Genomic DNA, 20,574 nt, shown 5'->3' with positions numbered 1-20,574 from the left:
TGATGAGAAAATCCCAAAAGGGAGGTTTCTGATCTTCTCAATTATAGTTTTAATTTCAAGGGCTGGGGTCCACCTTTCACATCCTCCCGTGCAGGCCTTTCCGAAGGTCCCCTCACGCGGGCTCTCATGGCTCCAGTGGCCCCGCCCCCTCCTCCAGGGCTGGCCCTTCCGGATCCCTGTGTCCGGCCAGCGCCCAGGGTCTCTGCTGCCATCGCAAGTCTGCTCACGTTCTGCCTGTGTCGCAGCCACTCCCTGACTCCCTGGCACCTGTGATGGGGTCCTTGTCCTGAGGGCGTCCTGCTGCCCCTGCCCTGCCGCCCCTTCCACACTTCCCACTGGGCACTCGTCCCCACCTGCCCTGGGCCTTGTGTGCAGGACAAGGGGCGGGTGAGGCCCCGGTCATCCCCCGACCAGCCACAAGCCTGGCAGCCCTGAAGCCCATGACTGCCACCACCCGTGCAGGGCCCCCAAGGCCCATCCACCCAAGGCCTGGATCCAGAGATGTGCCCGTGGCCTGGCGGGCCCTGGAGTTATGTGCCTGTGTTTGGGACGTCCTGGCCTTGGGACCTCGGGGAGATTTAACCTCTCTACGCCCGTGTCTTCCCCATAAATGGCAGGCCTCATTTCCGGGCTCACCCACCTGCCCAGGGCCTGCTTGGGGCCTGCATGGTGCCACCTTTGCTTCAGTTTGTAGCAGTCCCTGCTCGTGTGGCCTCCTGGCGGTTTACCTTCTGCCTCCTAGTAAAGGTAGGCCTGCCCTCCTCCCATAGCCCCTAGAGTCCTGAACAATGGGTTCTCCTCGGTTAAGTTACTGATCTCACAGCCTCTCATGTAAAATTCACAATGATGGGGCTTCCCTGGTGGCACAGTGGTTGAGAGTCCGCCTGCCGATGCAGGGGACACGGGTTCGTGCCCCGGTCCGGGAAGATCCCACATGCTGCGGAGCGGCTGGGCCTGTGAGCCGTGGCCGCTGAACCTGCGCGTCCGGAGCCTGTGCTCCGCAACGGGAGAGGCCACAACAGTGAGGGGCCCGCGTACCGCAAAAAGAAAAAAAGAAAATCATAATGATGCAACGTTCAGGTGCGTGTAAAGGGGTGGGGGGCAGTGAGCCCTGTTGGTTGTGCAGGAAGCGAAGCTGCCGTGACCTCGTGCTGAGCGGCAGGGGGAGAGCTGAGGGCAGCGCAGCGGGGCCTGGGGGCCAGGGTGGAAGGTGAGGGTCTTGAACGAGCTCTAGGGTGGCGTGCCAGGGAGGGAGCAGGGACGTGGGATGGCGAAGTGCCGGCGGTGTTTAGAACTCCTGGTGCCCAGGAGAGGCTCACTTGATGAGGGCTCCCAGCCCTGCCTGAGAAACTAGCCAAGACCTGGGCGTGTGATTCCATCTGCAGGGCGTGTGGGGCTTGGGGGGCAGCGGGCGAGGGCCCTCCGGCTGGAGAGCAGTTGTGTGCCTTCCTGAGTGCAGGCCAACTGCAGGGATGTAAACGCCTGATGAGGAATTCTCCCTCCAAGTCTTTGCCCTGTGTCACAAGAGTGGCAAAATATTGGGAAGTGCTGCGAGTACCATCGATACGTCACGGTTAAGAGAAAGATGCGCTTCGTCGTGGTTTCCTGCAGTCACTGAATCAGTGATTCTGAACACACGTCTGACCGACAGAGTGGGTGCCCCGGAAGTCCCCAGCTGGGCCACTCGGGTGAGGGGACACAGACAGAAGGTCTGGCCCCCCTCCCCCCCGTGCCCTCCAGGTGGTGGCCTTAACCTCCTGGCTGGGTCTGTAGCTTTGTGGTCACTGTGGACTCAGAAAAGGCCTCCATTCCACGTGCCAGACCAGGCCTGTTTGTTCTCAATCCAGCCTCAGAGCTCATCTCCTCCCAGCCCCGGCAAGGCTCGCCTGGCCCTCTGGGACCTGGAGTGGCCGGCACAGGAGAGCCCTGCCCGCCACCGGGGACATCTGGACAATTCATGTTGACTGATGACCCCAGGTGCCCACCCACTGCGCGGTGCCAGCTTCTCCCTGCTCTACACTGGCCTTCCCAAGGGGCCGGGGGACCCCCAGTGCCCACTGTGGGGTGGGGGTTGGCTGCCTGCCCCGTGGGCAGAGGCTGATGAGCTGCCGTGGCCATGCACACCTGTCGCCAGGTGATCTCATCCTTTTCCCTGCAGTGCTTCCTCTGCTGGCCGTCTGCCCAGGTCACGGGGCCTGCAGGGCAAGGGCTTGGGAGGGGGATGCTCCTGCCAGGCCTGCCCTGCACGCTCCAGTGCAGTTCCCTGGGCTGCGTGATCTGGTCCACGTGTGCATGTGTCTGTGGGCTGTGTCCCAGCAGCTCCCACCAGCTCAGCCTGCCCCAGAAGCCACGTCACTTTCAGACACTAGGACACGTTGATGCCTTGCCTCTTTTTTTTTTTTAATATTTTTCCCAGTCTAGCTCTTATATTTAGATTTTTGATCCATTTTTTAAAATAAATTTATTTGTTTACTTGTTTTTATCTTTGCCTGTGTTGGGTCTTTGTTGCTGCGCGCGGGCTTTCTCTAGCTGCGGCGAGCGGGGGCTACTCTTTGTTGCGGTGCACGGGCTTCTCATTGCGGTGGCTTCTCGTTGCGGAGCATGGGCTCTAGGCACGCAGGCTTCAATAGTTGTGGCATGTGGGCTCAGTAGTTGTGGCTCGCGGGCTCTAGAGCGCAGGCTCAGTAGTTGTGGCACGCGGGCTTAGTTGCTCCGTGGTATGTGGGATCTTCTCGGACCAGGGCTTGAACCTGTGTCCCCTGCATTGGGAGGCGGATTCGTAACCACTGCGCCACCAGGGAAGCCTGATGCCTTGCCTCTTATGTGCCTCTCTTGATCGTGGAAAAGCTGGGGTCCCTCCCCACTGCCCATCTGACGAGGCATATGAGAGTTGGGACACAGTCTTATCAGGTCTCGTCCGAGACAGCCTGGAGAGAGGTTGGGCAGTGCAGGTGGCAGCAGGGGTGTCTGCGTGTGAGTTCTCCCTCTGTCCCTTTCCAGCCCAGCCCCCTCACCACCCCTGTGTCCTCAGTTCTTCATTCCAGAAATACCAGGCACCTGGTATGATATGAGAGGCTCTATTCCAGGCTCCTGGATCAGTCGTGGACCTGACAGACTGAGGCCCCTCGAGGGGTAGACAGCATGCAGGGAAGGTGACAAGTGAGTTAATGTTATATAACGTGTTGGAAGACGGTAACTGCTAAACACAATAGAAGGAAAGGAAGAAGGAAAGAAATAGAACTGGTCAGTGGGAGAATACTCAAAGCCCAGGTGAGAGTGTGTGCATTTTTAGATACAGGGGTCAGGTCAGCTGTTTTGAGAAGGTGCCATGTGAGTGGAGGCCCTGGAGGTCGGGGGTGAGCCAGGCGCTGTGTGGGAAAGGGGGTCCCACCCAGGGACGCAGGGCAGAGGCCCTAAGAAAGTAGGCAAGGCCAGGGGGACACGAGGAGGACAGGATGTAGGGGCCTCTGGCCTGGGCCACGGAGGGCTTTGGGCACAGGAAGACGGCAGGTCAGGGGTTCAGAGCAGAGGACCGTGCGGGGAGCCTGCAGAGCTGGGAGAAGCACAGGGCGGGTTAGGAGGTAGCTCGGCAGCCAAGCAGCCGTCGGCAGCGGGGTGTCAGCGCCCCGTCTGTTGGAGACGGAGTGGGAGGATTTGCTGGTGGGGGCAATGGGCCCAGGCCTGAGAGGCTTCCAGGGGCCCGGGTCCGCTGAGGTGGGAGAGGCTACTGGGGTGAGTGCTGGGGATGACCAGGGGTCCTGCCAGGGTCTGTCCCATGCAAGGTTGAGCTGGAGATGCACATGGGCTGGGGAGGGGCACGGCTGGCTGGTCCAAGCTGAAGGTGTCGATCTGGGGTCTTCGGCACAGGGCTGGGCTCCCAAGGTGAGTGTGGATGAGACACCACGAGGGGTGGAGTTTGTGGTGGAGGGGCGTCCAGGTGTGAGGCGTGGACCAGAGGAGGCTGGGGAAGGGGCTGGGGGAGGGGAGCTGACGGTGGGCTGGGCACTGGGACCTGAGCCTGGGCTCAGGATGTGAAGGTGGCCCCGACCTGGTGACAGACCACCCAGGGAGACTGTGGAAGGGAAGGCAGGCTGGGGTGCGGCCCAGGCGGGGGCGAGGTGAGGCCTTTTCAGGAGTTTTGCTGGAAAGGGGAGAAAAATGGGCAGGCCTGGGAGAGGAAGAGGGTAACAGAGAAGGATCTCATTTTCAGGGGAAAGAAATAATCAGACGCTTGCCGAGGATGATGGTTGGAAGTTGCGGGTCCCAGCTGAAGTGGGGAGGGGGCGCCCCGCGGGCAGTGGGCAGTGGGACCGGCTGGGCTGGGCAGAGGGAGGTCCCCGGGGGAGGAGGGACAGACGAGGATTCCCGTGCGGCCGGAGGAGCACCCCAGCCCAGGGTCGTGCACGGAGCTGGCTTCGATTCCAGAGTGTGAGGGGGCAGGGGGCTGTCCTGTTGGGCTGTGGAGTTTCAGCTAGACAAGGAAGAGAGCTCGAAGGGCAAGCCTTCCAAGGGTGGGAAAGGAGCAGGATTGAGGTCCTGGCAGGGCCCTGGCATCCAGGGCAGCGTGGGCTGTGGGAAGGTCCTCGGGGGCCCGGATGCTGAGGCCCGGTGTGCGGGTCTGCTGGGTGTGCCGCGCCCTCTGCAGCGGGGGGCCCTGCCCTTACTCAGGACCTGTGTGTGTAGTGCCAGCAGGGATGCCGTGGGGTTGGTGAGGACTTGGCAGTACCAGGACGCCCTGTGGTCCTGTGGCCATGTGCTCTGGGGTGTGGTACTCAGCCTCCACCCCGGCACGTACCCTTCCCCGAGCTCAGAACCCTCTCAGCCTGTTGCCCCCATCCCCTCTCTTCTGGTGCCGGTGTGAACCAACGCCCTCTCTAGGTGACCTCTGGGCCAGATTCTCTCTGCCTTGTCACCCTCGTCCCTGATCACTGATTAGGAAGCCAGTCTTGATACCTCTCTGTGCCCCATGGGGGCAGGGGCTGCGCCTCTTGTCGCTGCTGTGTGCCCGTCACCATGGCTGCTGATCTGGGGGTGTGTGGGAATGCAGGGGGGCAGGTGTGCCGGCAGCTTCTCGTGGACGGCCTCCTCTTTCGCTCTCCTGCGGGAAGATCTCTGGGGCGCGTGGAAGCACCCTGGGTGTGTGAATGTGAATGCAGAGCACCAGGCAGGGGAGACCTGCCCGCTCCCCAGATCGCTGCTTCCGCCTCACCCTGCCCGCCAGACTCCAGCTGTGGGGTGTGCCATGGGGCTGTTTTCCATTTGAGCAGCTCACACGGTATGGCAGGGCAGCTAGGTACTCAGTGACCACGTGGCTGGGCCTTGGTGTCCCTGGGGGGGTCACCATGGCCGGAGTAAAGGGAAGGTGTGAAGAAGGTGGGTGTAGAGGAGGCGACAAGGTGGGGCTCCCGGTGACCCAGCCCGCTCCCACCCTGCTCCTGAGTTTTCTCTTGACCAAACTGCCCAGCCTCTGCTGGCCCTTCTGCCCCCAGCCCATGCCTCACGTCTCTGCCCAGACCTCAGTAGGGACCCGCACTTCCCCCTTTTTCTGCCACCGGCTACCTGAGGCCCTGCTTTCTGGAAAAGCCGCATCTGCCAGGTGTGACCTGTGGCGTCCTGTACCCTGTGCTGAGCTGACCCCGGGCGCCTGGCCCCTCAGTTGGACTCCTTATTCTCCACCCGACTGCGTACTCCGCTCGACAGTGACAGCTGGGGGCTTCACTGCAGGGGTCACGCAAGCTGTGGGCTGACGGGCTGGAGGGCATCTCGGGAGAGGTGTCCTGTGTGTTATATGTTCTGCATGTTCAAACCTTAAACAGAGGCTGGGAGGGGCGTGCAGAAGCCACAGGTGATTAAGGGTCTGCTGGGAGAGAAGCGCATTTTGTGCAAAGACTCACTATTGTTTGAATTTTTAGAAACGTGTTCACTACTGCCTGTGGGCGTTTTAAACACACTCAGTATGCATTTAAATATTGACTCCACCAAACTACAATTTATTGTTTCATATACGCTGGTCTTCCTGCTGCCACCAGAAAAGTGCCTTCATCTACAGACTGGCATGAGCTGATCCCAGAATACAGCAGGTGGTCCTTTAGACACAGAAAACACTGCGTGGTACGGGGGCCAGCGCAGTGCACCTAGGTGCAGCCAGTGCTGGCCACTGTGCCTGTGAGAGGTGGCACAGGCGTTGAAGATGCATTTGTGTTCCAGCCCCCCACCGGGTTAAAGCATGGACGCTCCAGCTAGCGGGACGCTCAGATTTGGAGGTGTTCAAGGGCACAGCCAAGATGATCAGGGTCACATGGAGATACTCGGGGTCACATGGAGATGGTTGGGTCGCACGGAGATGCCCAGGTCACATGGAGATGCTCAGGTCACAATGAGGTGTTCTGGGTGACAGTGGGCACCATTTTTTTTTGCGGTACGCGGGCCTCTCACTGTTGTGGCCTCTCCCGTTGCAGAGCACAGGCTCTGGTCGCGCAGGCTCAGCGGCCATGGCTCACGGGCCCAGCCGCTCCGCGGCATGTGGGATCTTCCCAGACCGGGACACGAACCTGTGTCCCCTGCATCGGCAGGCGGACTCTCAACCACTGCGCCACCAGGGAAGCCCTCTTTTTTGTTTTTAATTAACTCTCCTTCACTGCTTCTCTCCAGAGCTTTCCATGTTGCCTTTGTGGGAATAACCACTCTGTCTTCATGTTCAAAACTTCTGGGTGTAATGGTTTCCTCGGGCTGTTGTAACAAAGTGCCCAGTCTGGGTGGCTTAAACAACAGACATTACTTCTCACACTTCTGGAGGCTGGTTTCTCCTGAAACCTTTCTTCTTGGCGTGTCGATGGCCATCTTCTCCCTGTGTCCTGTCTTCCCTCCGTGCGTGTCTGTGTCCTGATCTCCTCTTCTTATAAGGACACCAGTCATGTTGGATTAGGGCCCAGCCTAACGGCCTCATTTTAACTTGATTACCTCTTGAAAGACCCAAATACAGGCCCACGCTGGGGGGTTAGGGGTGAGGACTTCCACGTGAATTTCGGGGGACACACCTTGCGTCCTTTCCTACTGTTCCGTTACGTGACAAGCTTATAGCACAGGTGACCCCTGCACAGGGTGAGGGATGAGGCCTGGCTCGTGGCCATGTGAAACTGGCTTGGCACTGTGGGTCTGGCTGGCGTAGTCATTTCATGGGCTGGTGGTCGGAGGACGCGTAGGAGCCTCTGCTGAGCTGGGCCCTGTGTGTAGCCCTCTGCAATGTTCTCTCCCCTCCAGCTCGGTGCCAACGCCCTGCTCTTCCTTGGCGTGAACATGTACGGGGTCTTCGTGAGGATCCTGGCTGAGCGCTCCCAGAGGAAGGCCTTCCTGCAGGCCCGGAACTGCATCGAGGACCGGCTGAGGCTGGAGGATGAGAATGAGAAGCAGGTCAGTACCCGGGGTTTCGCCCCGAGGGACATGGGGAGCCCGGGGCGGGGGGCATAGAGCCGCACAGCCTTCTCACCAAGGGCACTGGGAGTGAGGCCCAGCCTGGCCCGCCTGGGAGTCGGGTAGGGGCCTCAGGCACCCGCTGGCCCCTCTGTCTCTGTGGACCAGCCCCCTCAGCTGGTCAGAAGAGAGGGGACAGCTGTGTGGGAGCAGAGGCAGAAGAACTGCCACCTGTGGTCATCCCTGGGCTTCGGTGTAACTGTTGGCGACATGAGGTACGGGGCTGTGGACGAGACGCCCAGGAGGCTTTGCAGGCCTCAGTGGAGGCAGAGGAGAGCTGGCCTTGGTGCCGCTGGAAGGGGCTGAGTTGCTAGGAAGTGATGGTCACCGTGTGAGCCTCACTCCCGCAGCTTGGCCTGAGGCTGCAGAGCACCCTGCCCGGCTCCTGCCAGGCCTGCTGGGACAGCTGCACTGTCCCCTGTGATCTAAAGGCTTGGAGGGAGCCGGGTGGGTTCCCACTGCCCCAGCTACTGTCACCTGCATGTCGCGGGCTCACTGCTCTCGGTGGCGTTTCCTCTGCTGCTGTCCTGGGGCCACGGGGATGCTCCAAGAGCCCTGGGCGAGGCCTTTAGCTGGGAGCACCCGGACTCCTGTGCTTTCCCAAAGTGCTGATGGCGGAGGCTTGTGTTCCCGGGGTAGGGTGGATGGGATGGGTTTATAAACGAGATGCTATTATTATTGTAAATACAAGGCGTTAAGTACAGACTGTACGTTTAAAAATGCACACACACATTTCCATTTGTAGGTATTATAATGATGCCTAGTATTTACAGTAGAAGTTGGATATCACTTAGAAATAGATGGCATATGTATGTTTAGATCATGTGTGTGGATCAGTGGGTGGCTTTGTCTGTGGGTGGTGTATGTGTGGGAGATATGTGTCTGTGAGGCTGTGTGCACTCTTGTGATGTGCATGTGGGCATGTGTGTGCACTTGTGGGTGTGTGTGCGTATGTGTGTATGTGCACGTGTGGATGTGTGTGTATAAGTGTGCTGGCACACACATGCACAAGTATAAAGAACACGTCTCCTGGGGCTGTGCACTGAACGTTTTCCCGTGCCAGCATCATCGGTGCTGATGGGGAGTCTTCGGTGCTAAGAGACCCTTGTTCATCACCTCCACGGGATCCCAGAAGTGTCTCTTCAGAGTCCTCTCCCCTTAAGTACGTCGCCTGAAGTACTGGAAAAATCAACGTGGGGGCCATTCTTGTGTGTTTCTGAATCTTCCTTTGCTTTCTCTGGTATTTTTCTGTCCTCTCCATCTCCTTTCAAATATCTTCCTTTCCCACTTTCTTCAAAAAATCACTTTCTTAAGAAAAAGTATTTATTTTTACTGAAGTAGAGTTGATCTACAACGTTGTGCTAGTTTCAGGTGTACAGCAAAGTGATTCACTTACACGTACATATATATCTACGTTTTTCAGATTCGTTTTCCACATAGGTTATTATAAAATATTGAGTAGAGTTCCATGTGCTATACATTAGGTCCTTGTTGATTATCTGTTTTATATATAGTAGTGTGTATATGTTAATCCCAAACTCCCAGTTTATCCCTCCCCCCCTTCTCCTTTGGTAACCGTAAGTTTGTTTTCTATGTCTGTGGGACTATTGCTGTTTTGTAAATAAGTTCATTTGTATTATTTTTTAAGATTCCACATATAAGTGATATCATGTGCTATTTGTCTTTCTCTGTCTGACTGATTTAGTATGCTAATCTCTAGGTCCAGCCATGTTGCTGCAAATGACATTATTTCATTCTTTTTTATGGCTGAGTAATAGGCTATTGTATATATGTTCCACATCTTTTTTTAAAAATTTAATTAAATTAATTAATTTATTTATACAGAAGGTTCTTGTTAGTTATCGATTTTATACATATTACTGTATACATGTCAATCCCAATCTCCCAATTCATCCCACCTCCACCACCCGCTCCCCCACCCCACTTTCCCCTCTTGGTGACCATACGTTTGTTCTCTACTTCTGTGTCTCTATTTCTGCCTTGCAAACTGGTTCATCTGTACCAGTTTTCTAGATTCCACATATATGTGTTAATATCTGATATTTGTTTTTCTCTTTCTGACTTACTTCACTCTGTATGACAGTCCTCGGGTCCATCCACGTCTCTACAAAGGACCCAATTTTGTTCCTTTTCATGGCTGAGTAGTATTCCATTGTATATATGTACCACATCTTCTTTATCCATTCATCTGTTGATGGGCATTTAGGTTGCTTCCATGACCCGGCTATTGTAAATAGTACTGCAGTAAACATTGGGATGCATTTTGAATTATGGTTTTCTCAGGGTATATGCCCAGTAGTGGGATTGCTGGGTCATATGGTAGGTCTATTTTTAGTTTTTTAAGGAACCTCCATACTGTTCTCCATAGTGGCTGTATCACTTTACATTCCCACCAACAGTGCAAGAAGGTTCCCTTTTCTCCACACCCTCTTCAGCATTTGTTGTTTGTATATTTTCTGATATGATGCCCATTCTAACTGGTGTGAGGTGATACCTCATAGTAGTTTTGATTTGCATTTCTCTAATAATTAGTGATGTTGAACAGCTTTTCATGTGCTTCTTGGCCATCTGTATGTCTTCTTTGGAGAAATGTCTATTTAGGGCTTCTGCCCAGTTTTTGATTGGGTTGCTTGTTTTTTTAATATTGAGCTGCATGAGCTGTTTATATATTTTGGAGATTAATCCTTTGTCCTTTGATTCGTTTGCAAATATTTTCTCCCATTCTGAGGGTTGTCTTTTCGTCTTGTTTATAGTTTCCTTTGCTGTGCAAAAGCTTTTAAGTTTAACTAGGTCCCATTTGTTTATTTTTGTTTTTATTTCCATTACTCTAGGAGGTGGGTCAAAAAAGATCTTTCTGAGCCTGCGCCTCTGGAGCCTGTGCTCCGCAACGGGAGAGGCCACAGCAGTGAGAGGCCCGTGTACCGCAAAAAAAAAAAAAAGATTTTTCTGTGATTTATGTAAAAGAGTGTTCTTCCTATGTTTTCCTCTAAGAGTTTTATAGTGCCCGGTCTTACATTTAGGTCTTTAATCCATTTGGAGTTTATTTTTATGTATGATGTTAGGGAGTGTTCTAATTTCATTCTTTTACATGTACCTGTCCAGTTTTCCCAGCACCACTTATTGAAGAGACTGTCTTTTCTCCATTGTATATCCTTGCCTCCTTTGTCATAGATTAGTTGACCATAGGTGCGTGGGTTTATCTCTGAGCTTTCTATCCTGTTCCATTGATCTATATTTGTGTTTTTGTGCCAGTACCATATTGTCTTGATGACTGTAGCTTTGTAGTATAGTCTGAAGTCAGGGAGTCTGATTCCTCCAGCTCCATTTTTTTCCCTCAAGATTGATTTGGCTATTTGGAGTCATTTTTGTCTCTGCACAAATTTAAGATTTTTTGTTCTAGTTCTGTAAAAATTGCCACTGGTAATTTGATAAGGATTGCATTGAATCTGTGGATTGCTTTGGGTAGTATAGTCATTTTCACCATATTGATTCTTCCAATTGAAGAACATGGTATATCTCTCCGTCTGTTTGTGTCATCTTTGATTTCTTTCACCAGTGTCTTATAGTTTTCTGAGTACAGGTCTTTTACCTCCTTAGGTAGGTTTACTCCTAGGTATTTTGTTCTTTTTATTGCAGTGGTGAATGGGATTGCTTCCTTAATATCTCTTTCTGATCTTCCGCTGTTAGTGTATAGGAATGCAAGAGATTTTTGTGCATTAATTTTGTATCCTGCTACTTTACCAAATTCATTGATTAGCTCTAGTAGTTTTCTGGTGGCATCTTTAGGATTCTCTATGTATAGCATCATGTCACCTGCCAACAGTGACAGTTTTACTTCTTCTTTTCCAATTTGTATTTCTTTTATTTCTTTTTCTTCTCTGATTGCCGTGGCTAGCTAGGACTTCCAAAACTATGTTGAATAATAGTGGCAAGAGTGGACATCCTTGTCTTGTTCCTGATCTTAGAGGAAATGCTTTCAGTTTTTCACCAATTGAGAATGATGTTTGCTGTGGGTTTGTCATATATGGCCTTTATTTGTTGAGGTCGGTTCCCTTTATGCCCACTTTCTGGAGAGATTTTATCATAAATGTATGTTGAATTTTGTCAAAACCTTTTCCTGCATCTATTGAGATGATCATATGGTTTTATTCTTCAGTTTGTTAATATGGCATATCACATTGGTGGATTTGCGTATATTGAAGAATCCTTGCATCCCTGGGATAAATCCCAATTGATCATGGTGTATGATCCTTTTAATGTGTTGTTGGATTCTGTTTGCTAGTATTTTGTTGAGGATTTTTGCATCTGTATTCATCGGTGATATTGGTGTGTAATTTTCTTTTTTTGTAGTATCTTTGTCTGGTTTTGGTATCACAGTGATGGTGGCCTCATAGAATGAGTTTTGGAATGTTCCTTCCTCTGCAATTTTTTTCAAGGGTTTGAGAAGGGTGGGTGTTAGCTCTTTTCTAAATGTTTGGTAGAATTCACCTGTGAAGCCATCTGGTCCTGGACTTCGGTTTGTTGGAAGATTTTTAACCACAGTTTCAATGTCATTACTTGTGATTGGTCTGTTCATATTTTCGATTACTTCCTGGTTCAGTCTTGGAAGGTTATACCTTTCTAAGAATTTGTCCATTTCTTCCAGGTTGTCCGTTTTATTGGCATAGAGCTGCTTGTAGTCTCTTATGATGCTTTGTATTTCTGCGGTGTTCGTTGTAACTTCTTTTTCATTTCTAATTTTATTGATTTGAGTCCTCTCCCTCTTTTTCTTGACGAGTTTGGCTAAAGGTTTATCAATTTTGTTTATCTTCTCAAAGAACCAGCTTTTAGTTTTATTGATCTTTGCTATTGTTTTCTTTGTTTCTATTTCATTTATTTCTGCTCTGATCTTTATGATTTCTTTCCTTCTACTAACTTTGGGTTTTGTTTGTTCTTCTTTCTCTGATTCCTTTAGGTGTAACGTTAGATTGTTTATTTGAGATTTTTCTTGTTTCTTGAGGTAGGCTTGTATAGCTATAAACTTCCCTCTTAGAACCGCTTTTGCTGCATCCCATCGGTTTTGGATCATCGTGTCTTCATTGTCATTTGTCTCTAGGTATTTTTTGACTTCCTCTTTGATCTCTTCACTGATCTCTTGGTTATTTAGTAACGTATTGTTTAGTCTCCATGCATTTGTGTTTCTCACCTTTTTTTCCCTTGTAATTGATTTCTAATATCATAGTGTAGTGGTCCGAAAAAATGCTTGATATGATTTCTTTTTTCTTAAATTTACCGAGGCTTGATTTGTGACCCAAAATGTGATCTATCCTGGAGAATGTTCCATGTGCACTTGAGAGGAAAGTGTAATCTGCTATTTTCAGATCAATGTCCTATAAATATCATTTAAATCTGTTTGGTCTATTGTGTCATTTAAAGCTTGTGTTTCCTTATTAATTTTCTGTCTGGGTGATCTGTCCATTGGTGTAAGTGAGGTGTTAAAGTCCCCCACTATTATTGTGTTACTGCCGATTTCCTCTTTTATAGCTGTTAGCATTTGCCTTATGTATTGAGGTGCTCCTGTGTTGGGTACATATATATTTATAATTGTTATATCTTCTTCTTGGATCGATCCCTTGATCATTATGTAGTGTCCTTCCTTGTCTCTTGTAACATTCTTTACTTTAAAGTCTATTTTATCTGGTATGAGTATTGCTACTCCAGCTTTTTTTTAATTTCCTTTTGCAGGGAACATCTTTTTGCATCCCCTCACTTTCAGTCTGTATATGTCCCTAGGTCTGAAGTGGGTCTCTTGTAGACAGCATATATATGGGTCTTGTTTTTGTATCCATTCAGCGAGCCCGTGTCTTTTGTTTGGAGCATTTAATCCATTCACGTTTAAGGTAATTATTGATATTTGTACTTCTAATACCATTTTCTTAATTGTTCTGGGTTTGTTTTTGTAGGTCCTTTTCTTCTCTTGTGTTTCCCACTTAGAGAAGTTCCTTTAGCATTTGTTGTAGCGCTGGTTTGGTGATGCTGAATTCTTTTAGCTTTTGCTTGTCTGTAAAGCTTTTCTCTGTCGAATGTGAATGAGATCCTTGCCAGGTAGAGTAACCTTGGTTGTAGTTTCTTCCCTTTCATCACTTTAAATATATCGTGCCACTCCCTCCTGGTTTGTAGAGTTTCTGCTGAGAAATCAGCTGTTAACTTATGGGAGTTCCTTTGTATATTATTTGTCATTTTTCCCTTGTGCTTTTAATAATTTTTCTTTGTGTTTAATTTTTGTCAATTTGCTTACTATATGTCTCAGCGTGTTTCTCCTTGGGTTTATCCTCCTGGGACTCTCTGTGCTTCCTGGACTTGGGTGGCTCTTTCCTTTCCCATGTTAGGGAAGTTTTCGACTATAATCTCTTCAGGTATTTTCTTGGGTCCTTTCTCTCTCTATTCTCCTTCTGGGACACCTATAATGAGAACGTTGGTGTGTTTAATGTTGTCCCAGAGGTCTCTTAGGCTGTCTTCATTCCTTTTTATTCTTTTTTCTTTATTCTGTTCCACAGCAGTGAATTCCAGCATTCTGTCTTCCAGGTCACTTATCCGTTCTTCTGCCTCAGTTATTCTGCTATTGATTCCTTCTAGTGTATTTTTCATTTCAGTTATTGTATTATTCATCTCTGTTTGTTAGTTCTTTAATATTTCTAGGTGTTTGTTAAACGTTTCTTGCATCTTCTCGATCTTTGCCTCCATTCTTTTTCTTAGGTCCTGGATCATCTTCACTGTCATTATTCTGAATTCTTTTTCTGGAAGGTTGCCTATCTCCACCTCATTCAGTTGTTTTTCTGGGGTTTTATCTTGTTCCTTCATCTGGTACATAGCCCTCTGCCTTTTCATCTTGTCTATCTTTCTGTGAATGTGGTTTTCGTTCCACAGGCTGCAGGATTGTAGTTCTTGCTTCTGCTGTCTGCCCTCTGGTGGATGAGGCTATCTAAGAGGCTTGTGCAAGCTTCCTGATGGGAGGGACTGGTGGTGGGTAGAGCTGGCTGTTGCTCTGGTGGGCAGAGCTCAGTAAAACTTTAATCTGCTTGTCTGCTGATGGGTGGGGCTGAATTCCCTCCTTGTTGGTGTTTGGCCTGAGGCGACCCAGCACTGGACCCTACAGGCTCTTTGGTGGGGCTAATGGCTGACTCTGGGAGGGCTCATGCCAAGGAGTACTTCCCAGAACTTCTGCTGCCAGTGTCCTTGTCCCCACGGTGAGCCACAGCCGCCCCCCGCCTCTGCAGGAGACCCTCCAACAGTAGCATGTAGGTCTGGTTCAGTCTCCCATGGGGTCACTCCTCCTTCCCCTGGGTCCCAGTGCGCACACTGCTTTGTGTGTGCCCTCCAAGAGTGGAGTCTCTGTTTCCCCCAGTCCTGGTGAAGTCCTGCAGTCAAATCCCACCAGGCTTGAAAGTCTGATCCTCTAGGGATTCCTCCTCCCGTTGCCAGACCCCCAGGTTGGGAAGCCTGACGTGGGGCTCAGAACCTTCACTCCAGTGGGTGGACTTCGGTGGTATAAGTGTTCTCCAGTTCGTGAGTCACCTACCCAGCGGTTGTGGGATTTGATTGTTTTGTGACTGCACCCTCCTACCGTCTCATTGCGGCGTATCCTTTGTCTTTGGATGTGGGGTGTCTTTTTTGGTGAGTTCCAGTGTCTTCCTGTCGATGATTGTCCAGCAGTTAGTTGTGATTCGGTGCTCTCGCAAGAGGGAGTGAGAACACACGTCCTTCTACTCCACCATCTTGAAACTGTACCACACCTTCTTTATCCATTCATCTATCAAGGGGCACTTAGGTTGCGTCCATGTCTTGGCTATTGTAAATAGTGCTGCTGTGAACATTGGGGTACATGACTCTTTTTGAAGTAGGGTTTTGTCTGGATCCGCTTTCTCTGGTTCTGTCTTGCGTTTCTTTTCTTATTCTGGCTGCCTTTCCTATAGACTGTCTAGCATCTACCCTTAAAACATTTTCGAATGCTTGGTGTGCCCTCTGCCCCTCCAGTGGGTCCCATCTGTTGATGGCGAGGGTGCTGGCCGTGGCGTGGCCACTCTTGCTGCCTGCGTGTGTGGGTTCCGCAAGTGCACATCCCTCCCCCTGCATGCACACTCCCGTCCAGGGAACACAGTGGCCGAGCAGGCACTCGTGCTTGCTGCGAACCTAGCCTTTGCCGCTGTACGTGTGTCACCTCTCTGCAGCTCCGAGAGCAAGGAGCTTCTCAGTCCCAGACTCACGGAAGCTCAGCGACGGGTCTGAGTTCTAACCGCTGACCTGATGTTCTTAAGCAGGAAATGTGCAAAATGATAAATGTCACCCAATCCCATGAACCCAGCTGAGTGCTCTGTATTTTCAAGTTTCCGTCCTTATGCACATTCTCTCCCCTCATCTTCGTCATTTTGGTGTATACATAATTTTATTTTCTGCATTTTGACTTAACATTTCCCACAGGTGTATCCACTGGTGCCCTAAAGGTAACCTAAGACAGCTGCTGCCTCCTCGTCTTCATGCAGGTCTCCGAATCTGACTTTTAGACACCATGTTTTTAAAAATGTTTCTTTCTCATAAGCATCTTTATTCATATAGACTTGAAGTATCCTTGGTTACATTCTCAGGAGTGCAAATATTACGTGTCATTTCTCTCCCTGTCCTGGGTATTTTCCAAAACACTTTGTGCTTCATTTTATCTTATGAGTAATACTTAGTTACACCCAACTCTGGGTAGCAGTGGTTGAGTGGGGTCCTGGGGCCGACAGGGTTGGCGTCAGAGGGAGCCTGCCAGAAATGCAGATTCTCAGGCCTGCCCAGTCCCATGGCTGGGAAAGCTGGGGTGGGCCCAGCGTTCAGGGTTCTGGTGTGTATCCCCAGTGTTGCACGTGACCCACTTTCTCCCTCCCTCCGTCCGTCCTTCCCTCCTCTCTTCCTGTTAGAACTCGGTACCCGCCGTTTACTCAGATGCCAGTTCCTTGTGCGGTGGCCACTTTTCCATGCGTGCTTACCGGTTGTGTTTCTCTGTGGAGCGTGTGTTCTGATCCTCTGCCCATTCATGCTCTGACTTTCCTGTGGGTTTGAACGAGCCACTCACTAGGGAAAGACTGGTGTTCCCCAAGTCTGTTCCTCTAGCTCTGCTTTTCTTTGTGTAAAACCTCAATCTTTCGCATATTCCACCGTATCAGTCATTTTCCTCTGTGGTTTCATCTGTTGCTGGGAAAGCTGAGCACACGAAATGCAGAAGTGCGGTTGGGTCACCCCCGTGAGTTCCCTTGGCTGGTCCTGAGAGGGGGCGAGGCAGTATCCTGACTTGCTATATTTTTTTGATTGGAACCTGCGGGTCGTATCACCGGACAACTCTCTCCCTGGGAGGCCTTGTCCCTGGCACTCAGGTTACTCCCTGCCTCTGGCTGGGACGCCTGTTTTTAGCTCAGGGAGCCCTGTCTCTTTGGGGGGCAGAAGGCAAGCACTCGGGCTCAAGTAGGGCTCAGCCACGTCTTCAGGGCTCTCAAGCACCAGTAAGCACTCGGTACATCAAAGCCTGCCAGGGGATGGCCTGGCCAGGCCGGGGGAGCCTGAAGGTGGCCAGGCAGCTCTGCCCAACTCACACCTCCGTGTCAGCGTGAAAACCTCAGCCCCCTGAGTTGCAGGTGAGGGACGCCCTGACCATATGGGCTTGTCTGTGTTTTCATGCTTCAGCTCAAGTAACAGAGCAATCCAGTCCCGTAGCCGCTTCCAGAGTCTTCTCCAGGCCCTGACCCAGTAAGGCGGCACCCTAGGTGATGTGAGGGGATATTGGTGGATGCACCCTGGTTCTGGAAGGGGGTTCTGGGAGAGGATACTGCGGACGTGGTCCAGTTCTGGGAGGGGGTGGGGTGGGGCGTCCAGCTCCAGAAGGTCCACTGTGTGGCGGCAGCTGTGCCCCACAGGCTTCTGGGGGGAGGCAGGGAGATGCCGGGTTTGGGCTGCAGGGGCTGGGAATGGGGTCCTCGAGCAAGGCCGAGTCAGGGAGGCGCATGAGCGGTGAGACGGGGCGGGGCATGTGCTTGGTGGTCAAGGGGCGGCGTGTAGTTTGTTGTGGCCTCAGCTGGAAGGAGATGGGAGAAGGTGAGAGGGAGGCAGGGCTTTGCCCTCGGTGGAAGGTGGCGCACCGGACCGCCTGGCGGGACCCCTGATGTGTCTGAGCAGGACAGAGAGCTGGTCAGACGCAGGTTGGGGGGTCAGTGCGGAGGTAGGACTTGCCCTAGAAGCCGGGCGGGTTGTTCTTTCCTCTCTCCCCGGATGAGTGTCCACCCAGGTATGCCGAGGAGGCTTCTGTAGGCAGGACGAGATTGTGCTTCATGACCTGAAGCAGGAGTTTCTCCGGAGCCCCCCTAGACGTCCTCTCTCTGGGATGCACCTGCAGGACAGGCCTGCATTTGTGTGGCCACCACTGGCCGGCCAGGGTTTGTGGGAGGGGCGAGTGAGGGACCTGCTGTGAAATGCAGACACGCAACCTTAGAACCCTCACCTGTCCCAGCTGCTGGACCCTTTTGTTCCGGGACAGGAATCAGCAGATGGAAATTGTTGAGAAGCATGGCTCCCACTGCAGAATCCCGGGCAGTAACTTAGACGGGATTCGCAGGCCCTTCCCCACTCTGTACAAATCTGATGCCAACGCTGTTCTCGCCCAGGTTGATCGGTTGCTTCTTTTTTTTAATTGACGTATAGTTGGTTTACAATACTGGGTTAGTTTCAGGTGTACAGCAAAGTGATTCAGTTACGTAGATTTTAGGGTGCGCTTCACCTCAAACCTTGGAAAGAGTCTCTGACTTAGGTAAGGATGCCACTGTGAGCTCTTACCTCTCACCCGCCTGCAGCCAGGAAGGACCCGTGGGCATTCCGTGCCTGTAATCACTGATTTTTGCAGCAACACTGAGAAGACAGTGATAATTGTGCCAGAAATCGGGAGCATCTCCTCCCCTCCCATATGGTTTAGAATTAACAGCCCTGCAGTTTCTATTTTAAAAGAAAGTCCAACTGCTTTGGCTACAAAATCTGAGTGTTTTTTATCTCCTGCTCTGTTCCCTGCAGACACGGACAGGCATGGTCTCCCCAGACCAGTCTCCAAGAGCAAGGCCTCCTCCAGCAGGGGGCCTGTCTGCTTCATTGGATGCACTCTACTTCTAGAAGGTTCTCTGCTATATTTTGAAAAAGCTACCCGAGTCGTCAGTGACCCCTCCTCCCACCGAATCAAAACAGACAGCGGCCCCTACGCAGGGCTGCCCGACTCTGTCCTGTCCCGCGGGGTTGTGGCAGAAGAGAGGAATGTGTTTGATCGGAAGGTGTTCTCTCCTCTGGGTTCTTAGATCTTTAAAACTAATTTCAGGCCCCTGTATTGCAGTTAAGCATGTAAAAACTTTGTTCCGTTTTGTAAATCCGAGAACTGGGGCTGGCTCGGAGAATTTAAATGATGTGGGAAGGCCAATAACGCAAGTGACAAAGCCGTTGGTGGCAGAGTGAGGAGAGCAGAGGCCAAAGCCCAGAATCCCCCCCAAACCAGCTGTGGCCCGCTTTCTCCCTTTACATCCTCGTGTCTCTTCAGCCACAAAAAAAGGCTCACACAGATGTTTTGGGTTGACTGATATCTGGATTAAAGTATTCCAAAGGGCTGTGAGGGGTCTTTTAACAGGACTCTTTCAGTTTCAGACAAAAGCATCAAAAATTGGTCCTTTGACACAGAAAAACTTTAGAGAGACTGACCAAGAAGAAAGAGCAGGTACGAGATGATCCGGGATGGGAAAGCACACGCCCTAGGGATAAAGCCAGGTTAAAAATAGATGAGAGGGAAACACTAAGAGGTTTTTTTTTTTCTTTTTTTTGCCAGAATATTTGAAAACTTAGACAAAATGGACAAATTCCCAGAATGGTGTTAGTTACTAAAACTGATTCTAGAAGAAAAAGAAAGCCTGAAACATCCTATGATCATTAAAACGATTGACTCAGTAATGAAAAGTTTGCCAAAAAGCCATCACCAGGCCCCAGTGGTTTGACAGCTGAGTCCTACAAACTTCGAAGGAAAACACCTTTCCAAGGTGATCATCCATAGGACAGAAACTCCTCTTGAGTGCAGGATAACTTACTCATGATTCTGGAGGATGGAGCTAGGATTCCAGAATCTCAGTTATGCAGCTCAGACTGACATGCAGGGGAGCAGCCCCTGTGTCCCCAGTCTTGCGTTCATGAGTGGTGTCAGCCCCGAGGCCCTTTGCCTCTTGGTGCCTGAGTGGGTTGGGAGAGGCCCAGCTGGAATCCCTGTGGGGGTAGTCATTCATGACTCTGCACATCTGAATGCTTGGCCCACGGCTCTGGAGACCCTGGGATGGAGGGAACCTGGTCTCAGCAAGATGTGGTATAACTGGATGGGAGACAGAGAGCAGCAGTTGGCCCCAGTGGGGAGGCCCAGATGGAGGATGGGCATGTCCGAGGGGCATGCTATGTGTAGGGAGGGTGGGACGTGCACTGGAAGAGTATTTGGTTGGGGCTTTGAAGGATGTGTAGGAGTTTGCCAGGTAGGGACTGGGAGATGGGGAGCACTGGGTGGTATTCATAAAGCAAATGGGGGTGGGGCGCACAGGTATTACTTTCCAGTCAGGGCTGGCAGGTTGGTAAGCTGCAGCTCTGTCTTCCTTCAGCTTGGTGAGAGTTGGGGTAGAGCTGGAAGGGCTGCTCAACTGGGGGGCAGGGACCACCTGGGAGCCTTAGATGATCACAGCTCCCCACCAGGGTCTAACCCTTAGGTCTGAGCCTGTCAGAGCTGGTGATCCTAGGGAAGGGGGTGAGAGGCTTCTGAAGATCACCCCTTAGCTCCTTGGGGGTCTCCTTTCCTGCCCTTCCCCATAGCCCAGCCAGGGAGCCTGGGCTTGCAAGGTCCTACTCCTGAGATCAGCGTCCTTGCCCTGACTGTACAGACCACTGCTCCAAAGGCCCTGATATTCCTCAAATACCATTATTAAGTCATAATTCTAAAATTACCTACAGCTGTTTACAAAGCACATATTCAGTTGTCATCCTAACAAGGTAAATGGGACAATTTTGATTTCCCAT

At 51.2% G+C, this 20,574-nt stretch overlaps 1 protein-coding gene across 1 annotated transcript in view; it reads left to right on the top strand.

Moving 5' to 3' along the window:
• Positions 1-20,574, top strand: part of ADCY1 (adenylate cyclase 1) — a 114,333-nt gene that overhangs the window by 13,095 nt on the left and 80,664 nt on the right. The window contains exon 2 of the mRNA XM_065883787.1: positions 7,261-7,410. Coding sequence (XP_065739859.1) covers positions 7,261-7,410 — 150 coding nt within the window. The remainder of the gene's footprint in view (positions 1-7,260; positions 7,411-20,574) is intronic.

The sequence above is a fragment of the Phocoena phocoena genome, chromosome 9 (genome assembly GCF_963924675.1).
Source record: "Phocoena phocoena chromosome 9, mPhoPho1.1, whole genome shotgun sequence".
Classification (NCBI taxonomy): domain Eukaryota; kingdom Metazoa; phylum Chordata; class Mammalia; order Artiodactyla; family Phocoenidae; genus Phocoena; species Phocoena phocoena.
Note: the sequence above shows the minus strand (reverse complement) of the source record. Positions and strands in the feature narration are given on the sequence as shown.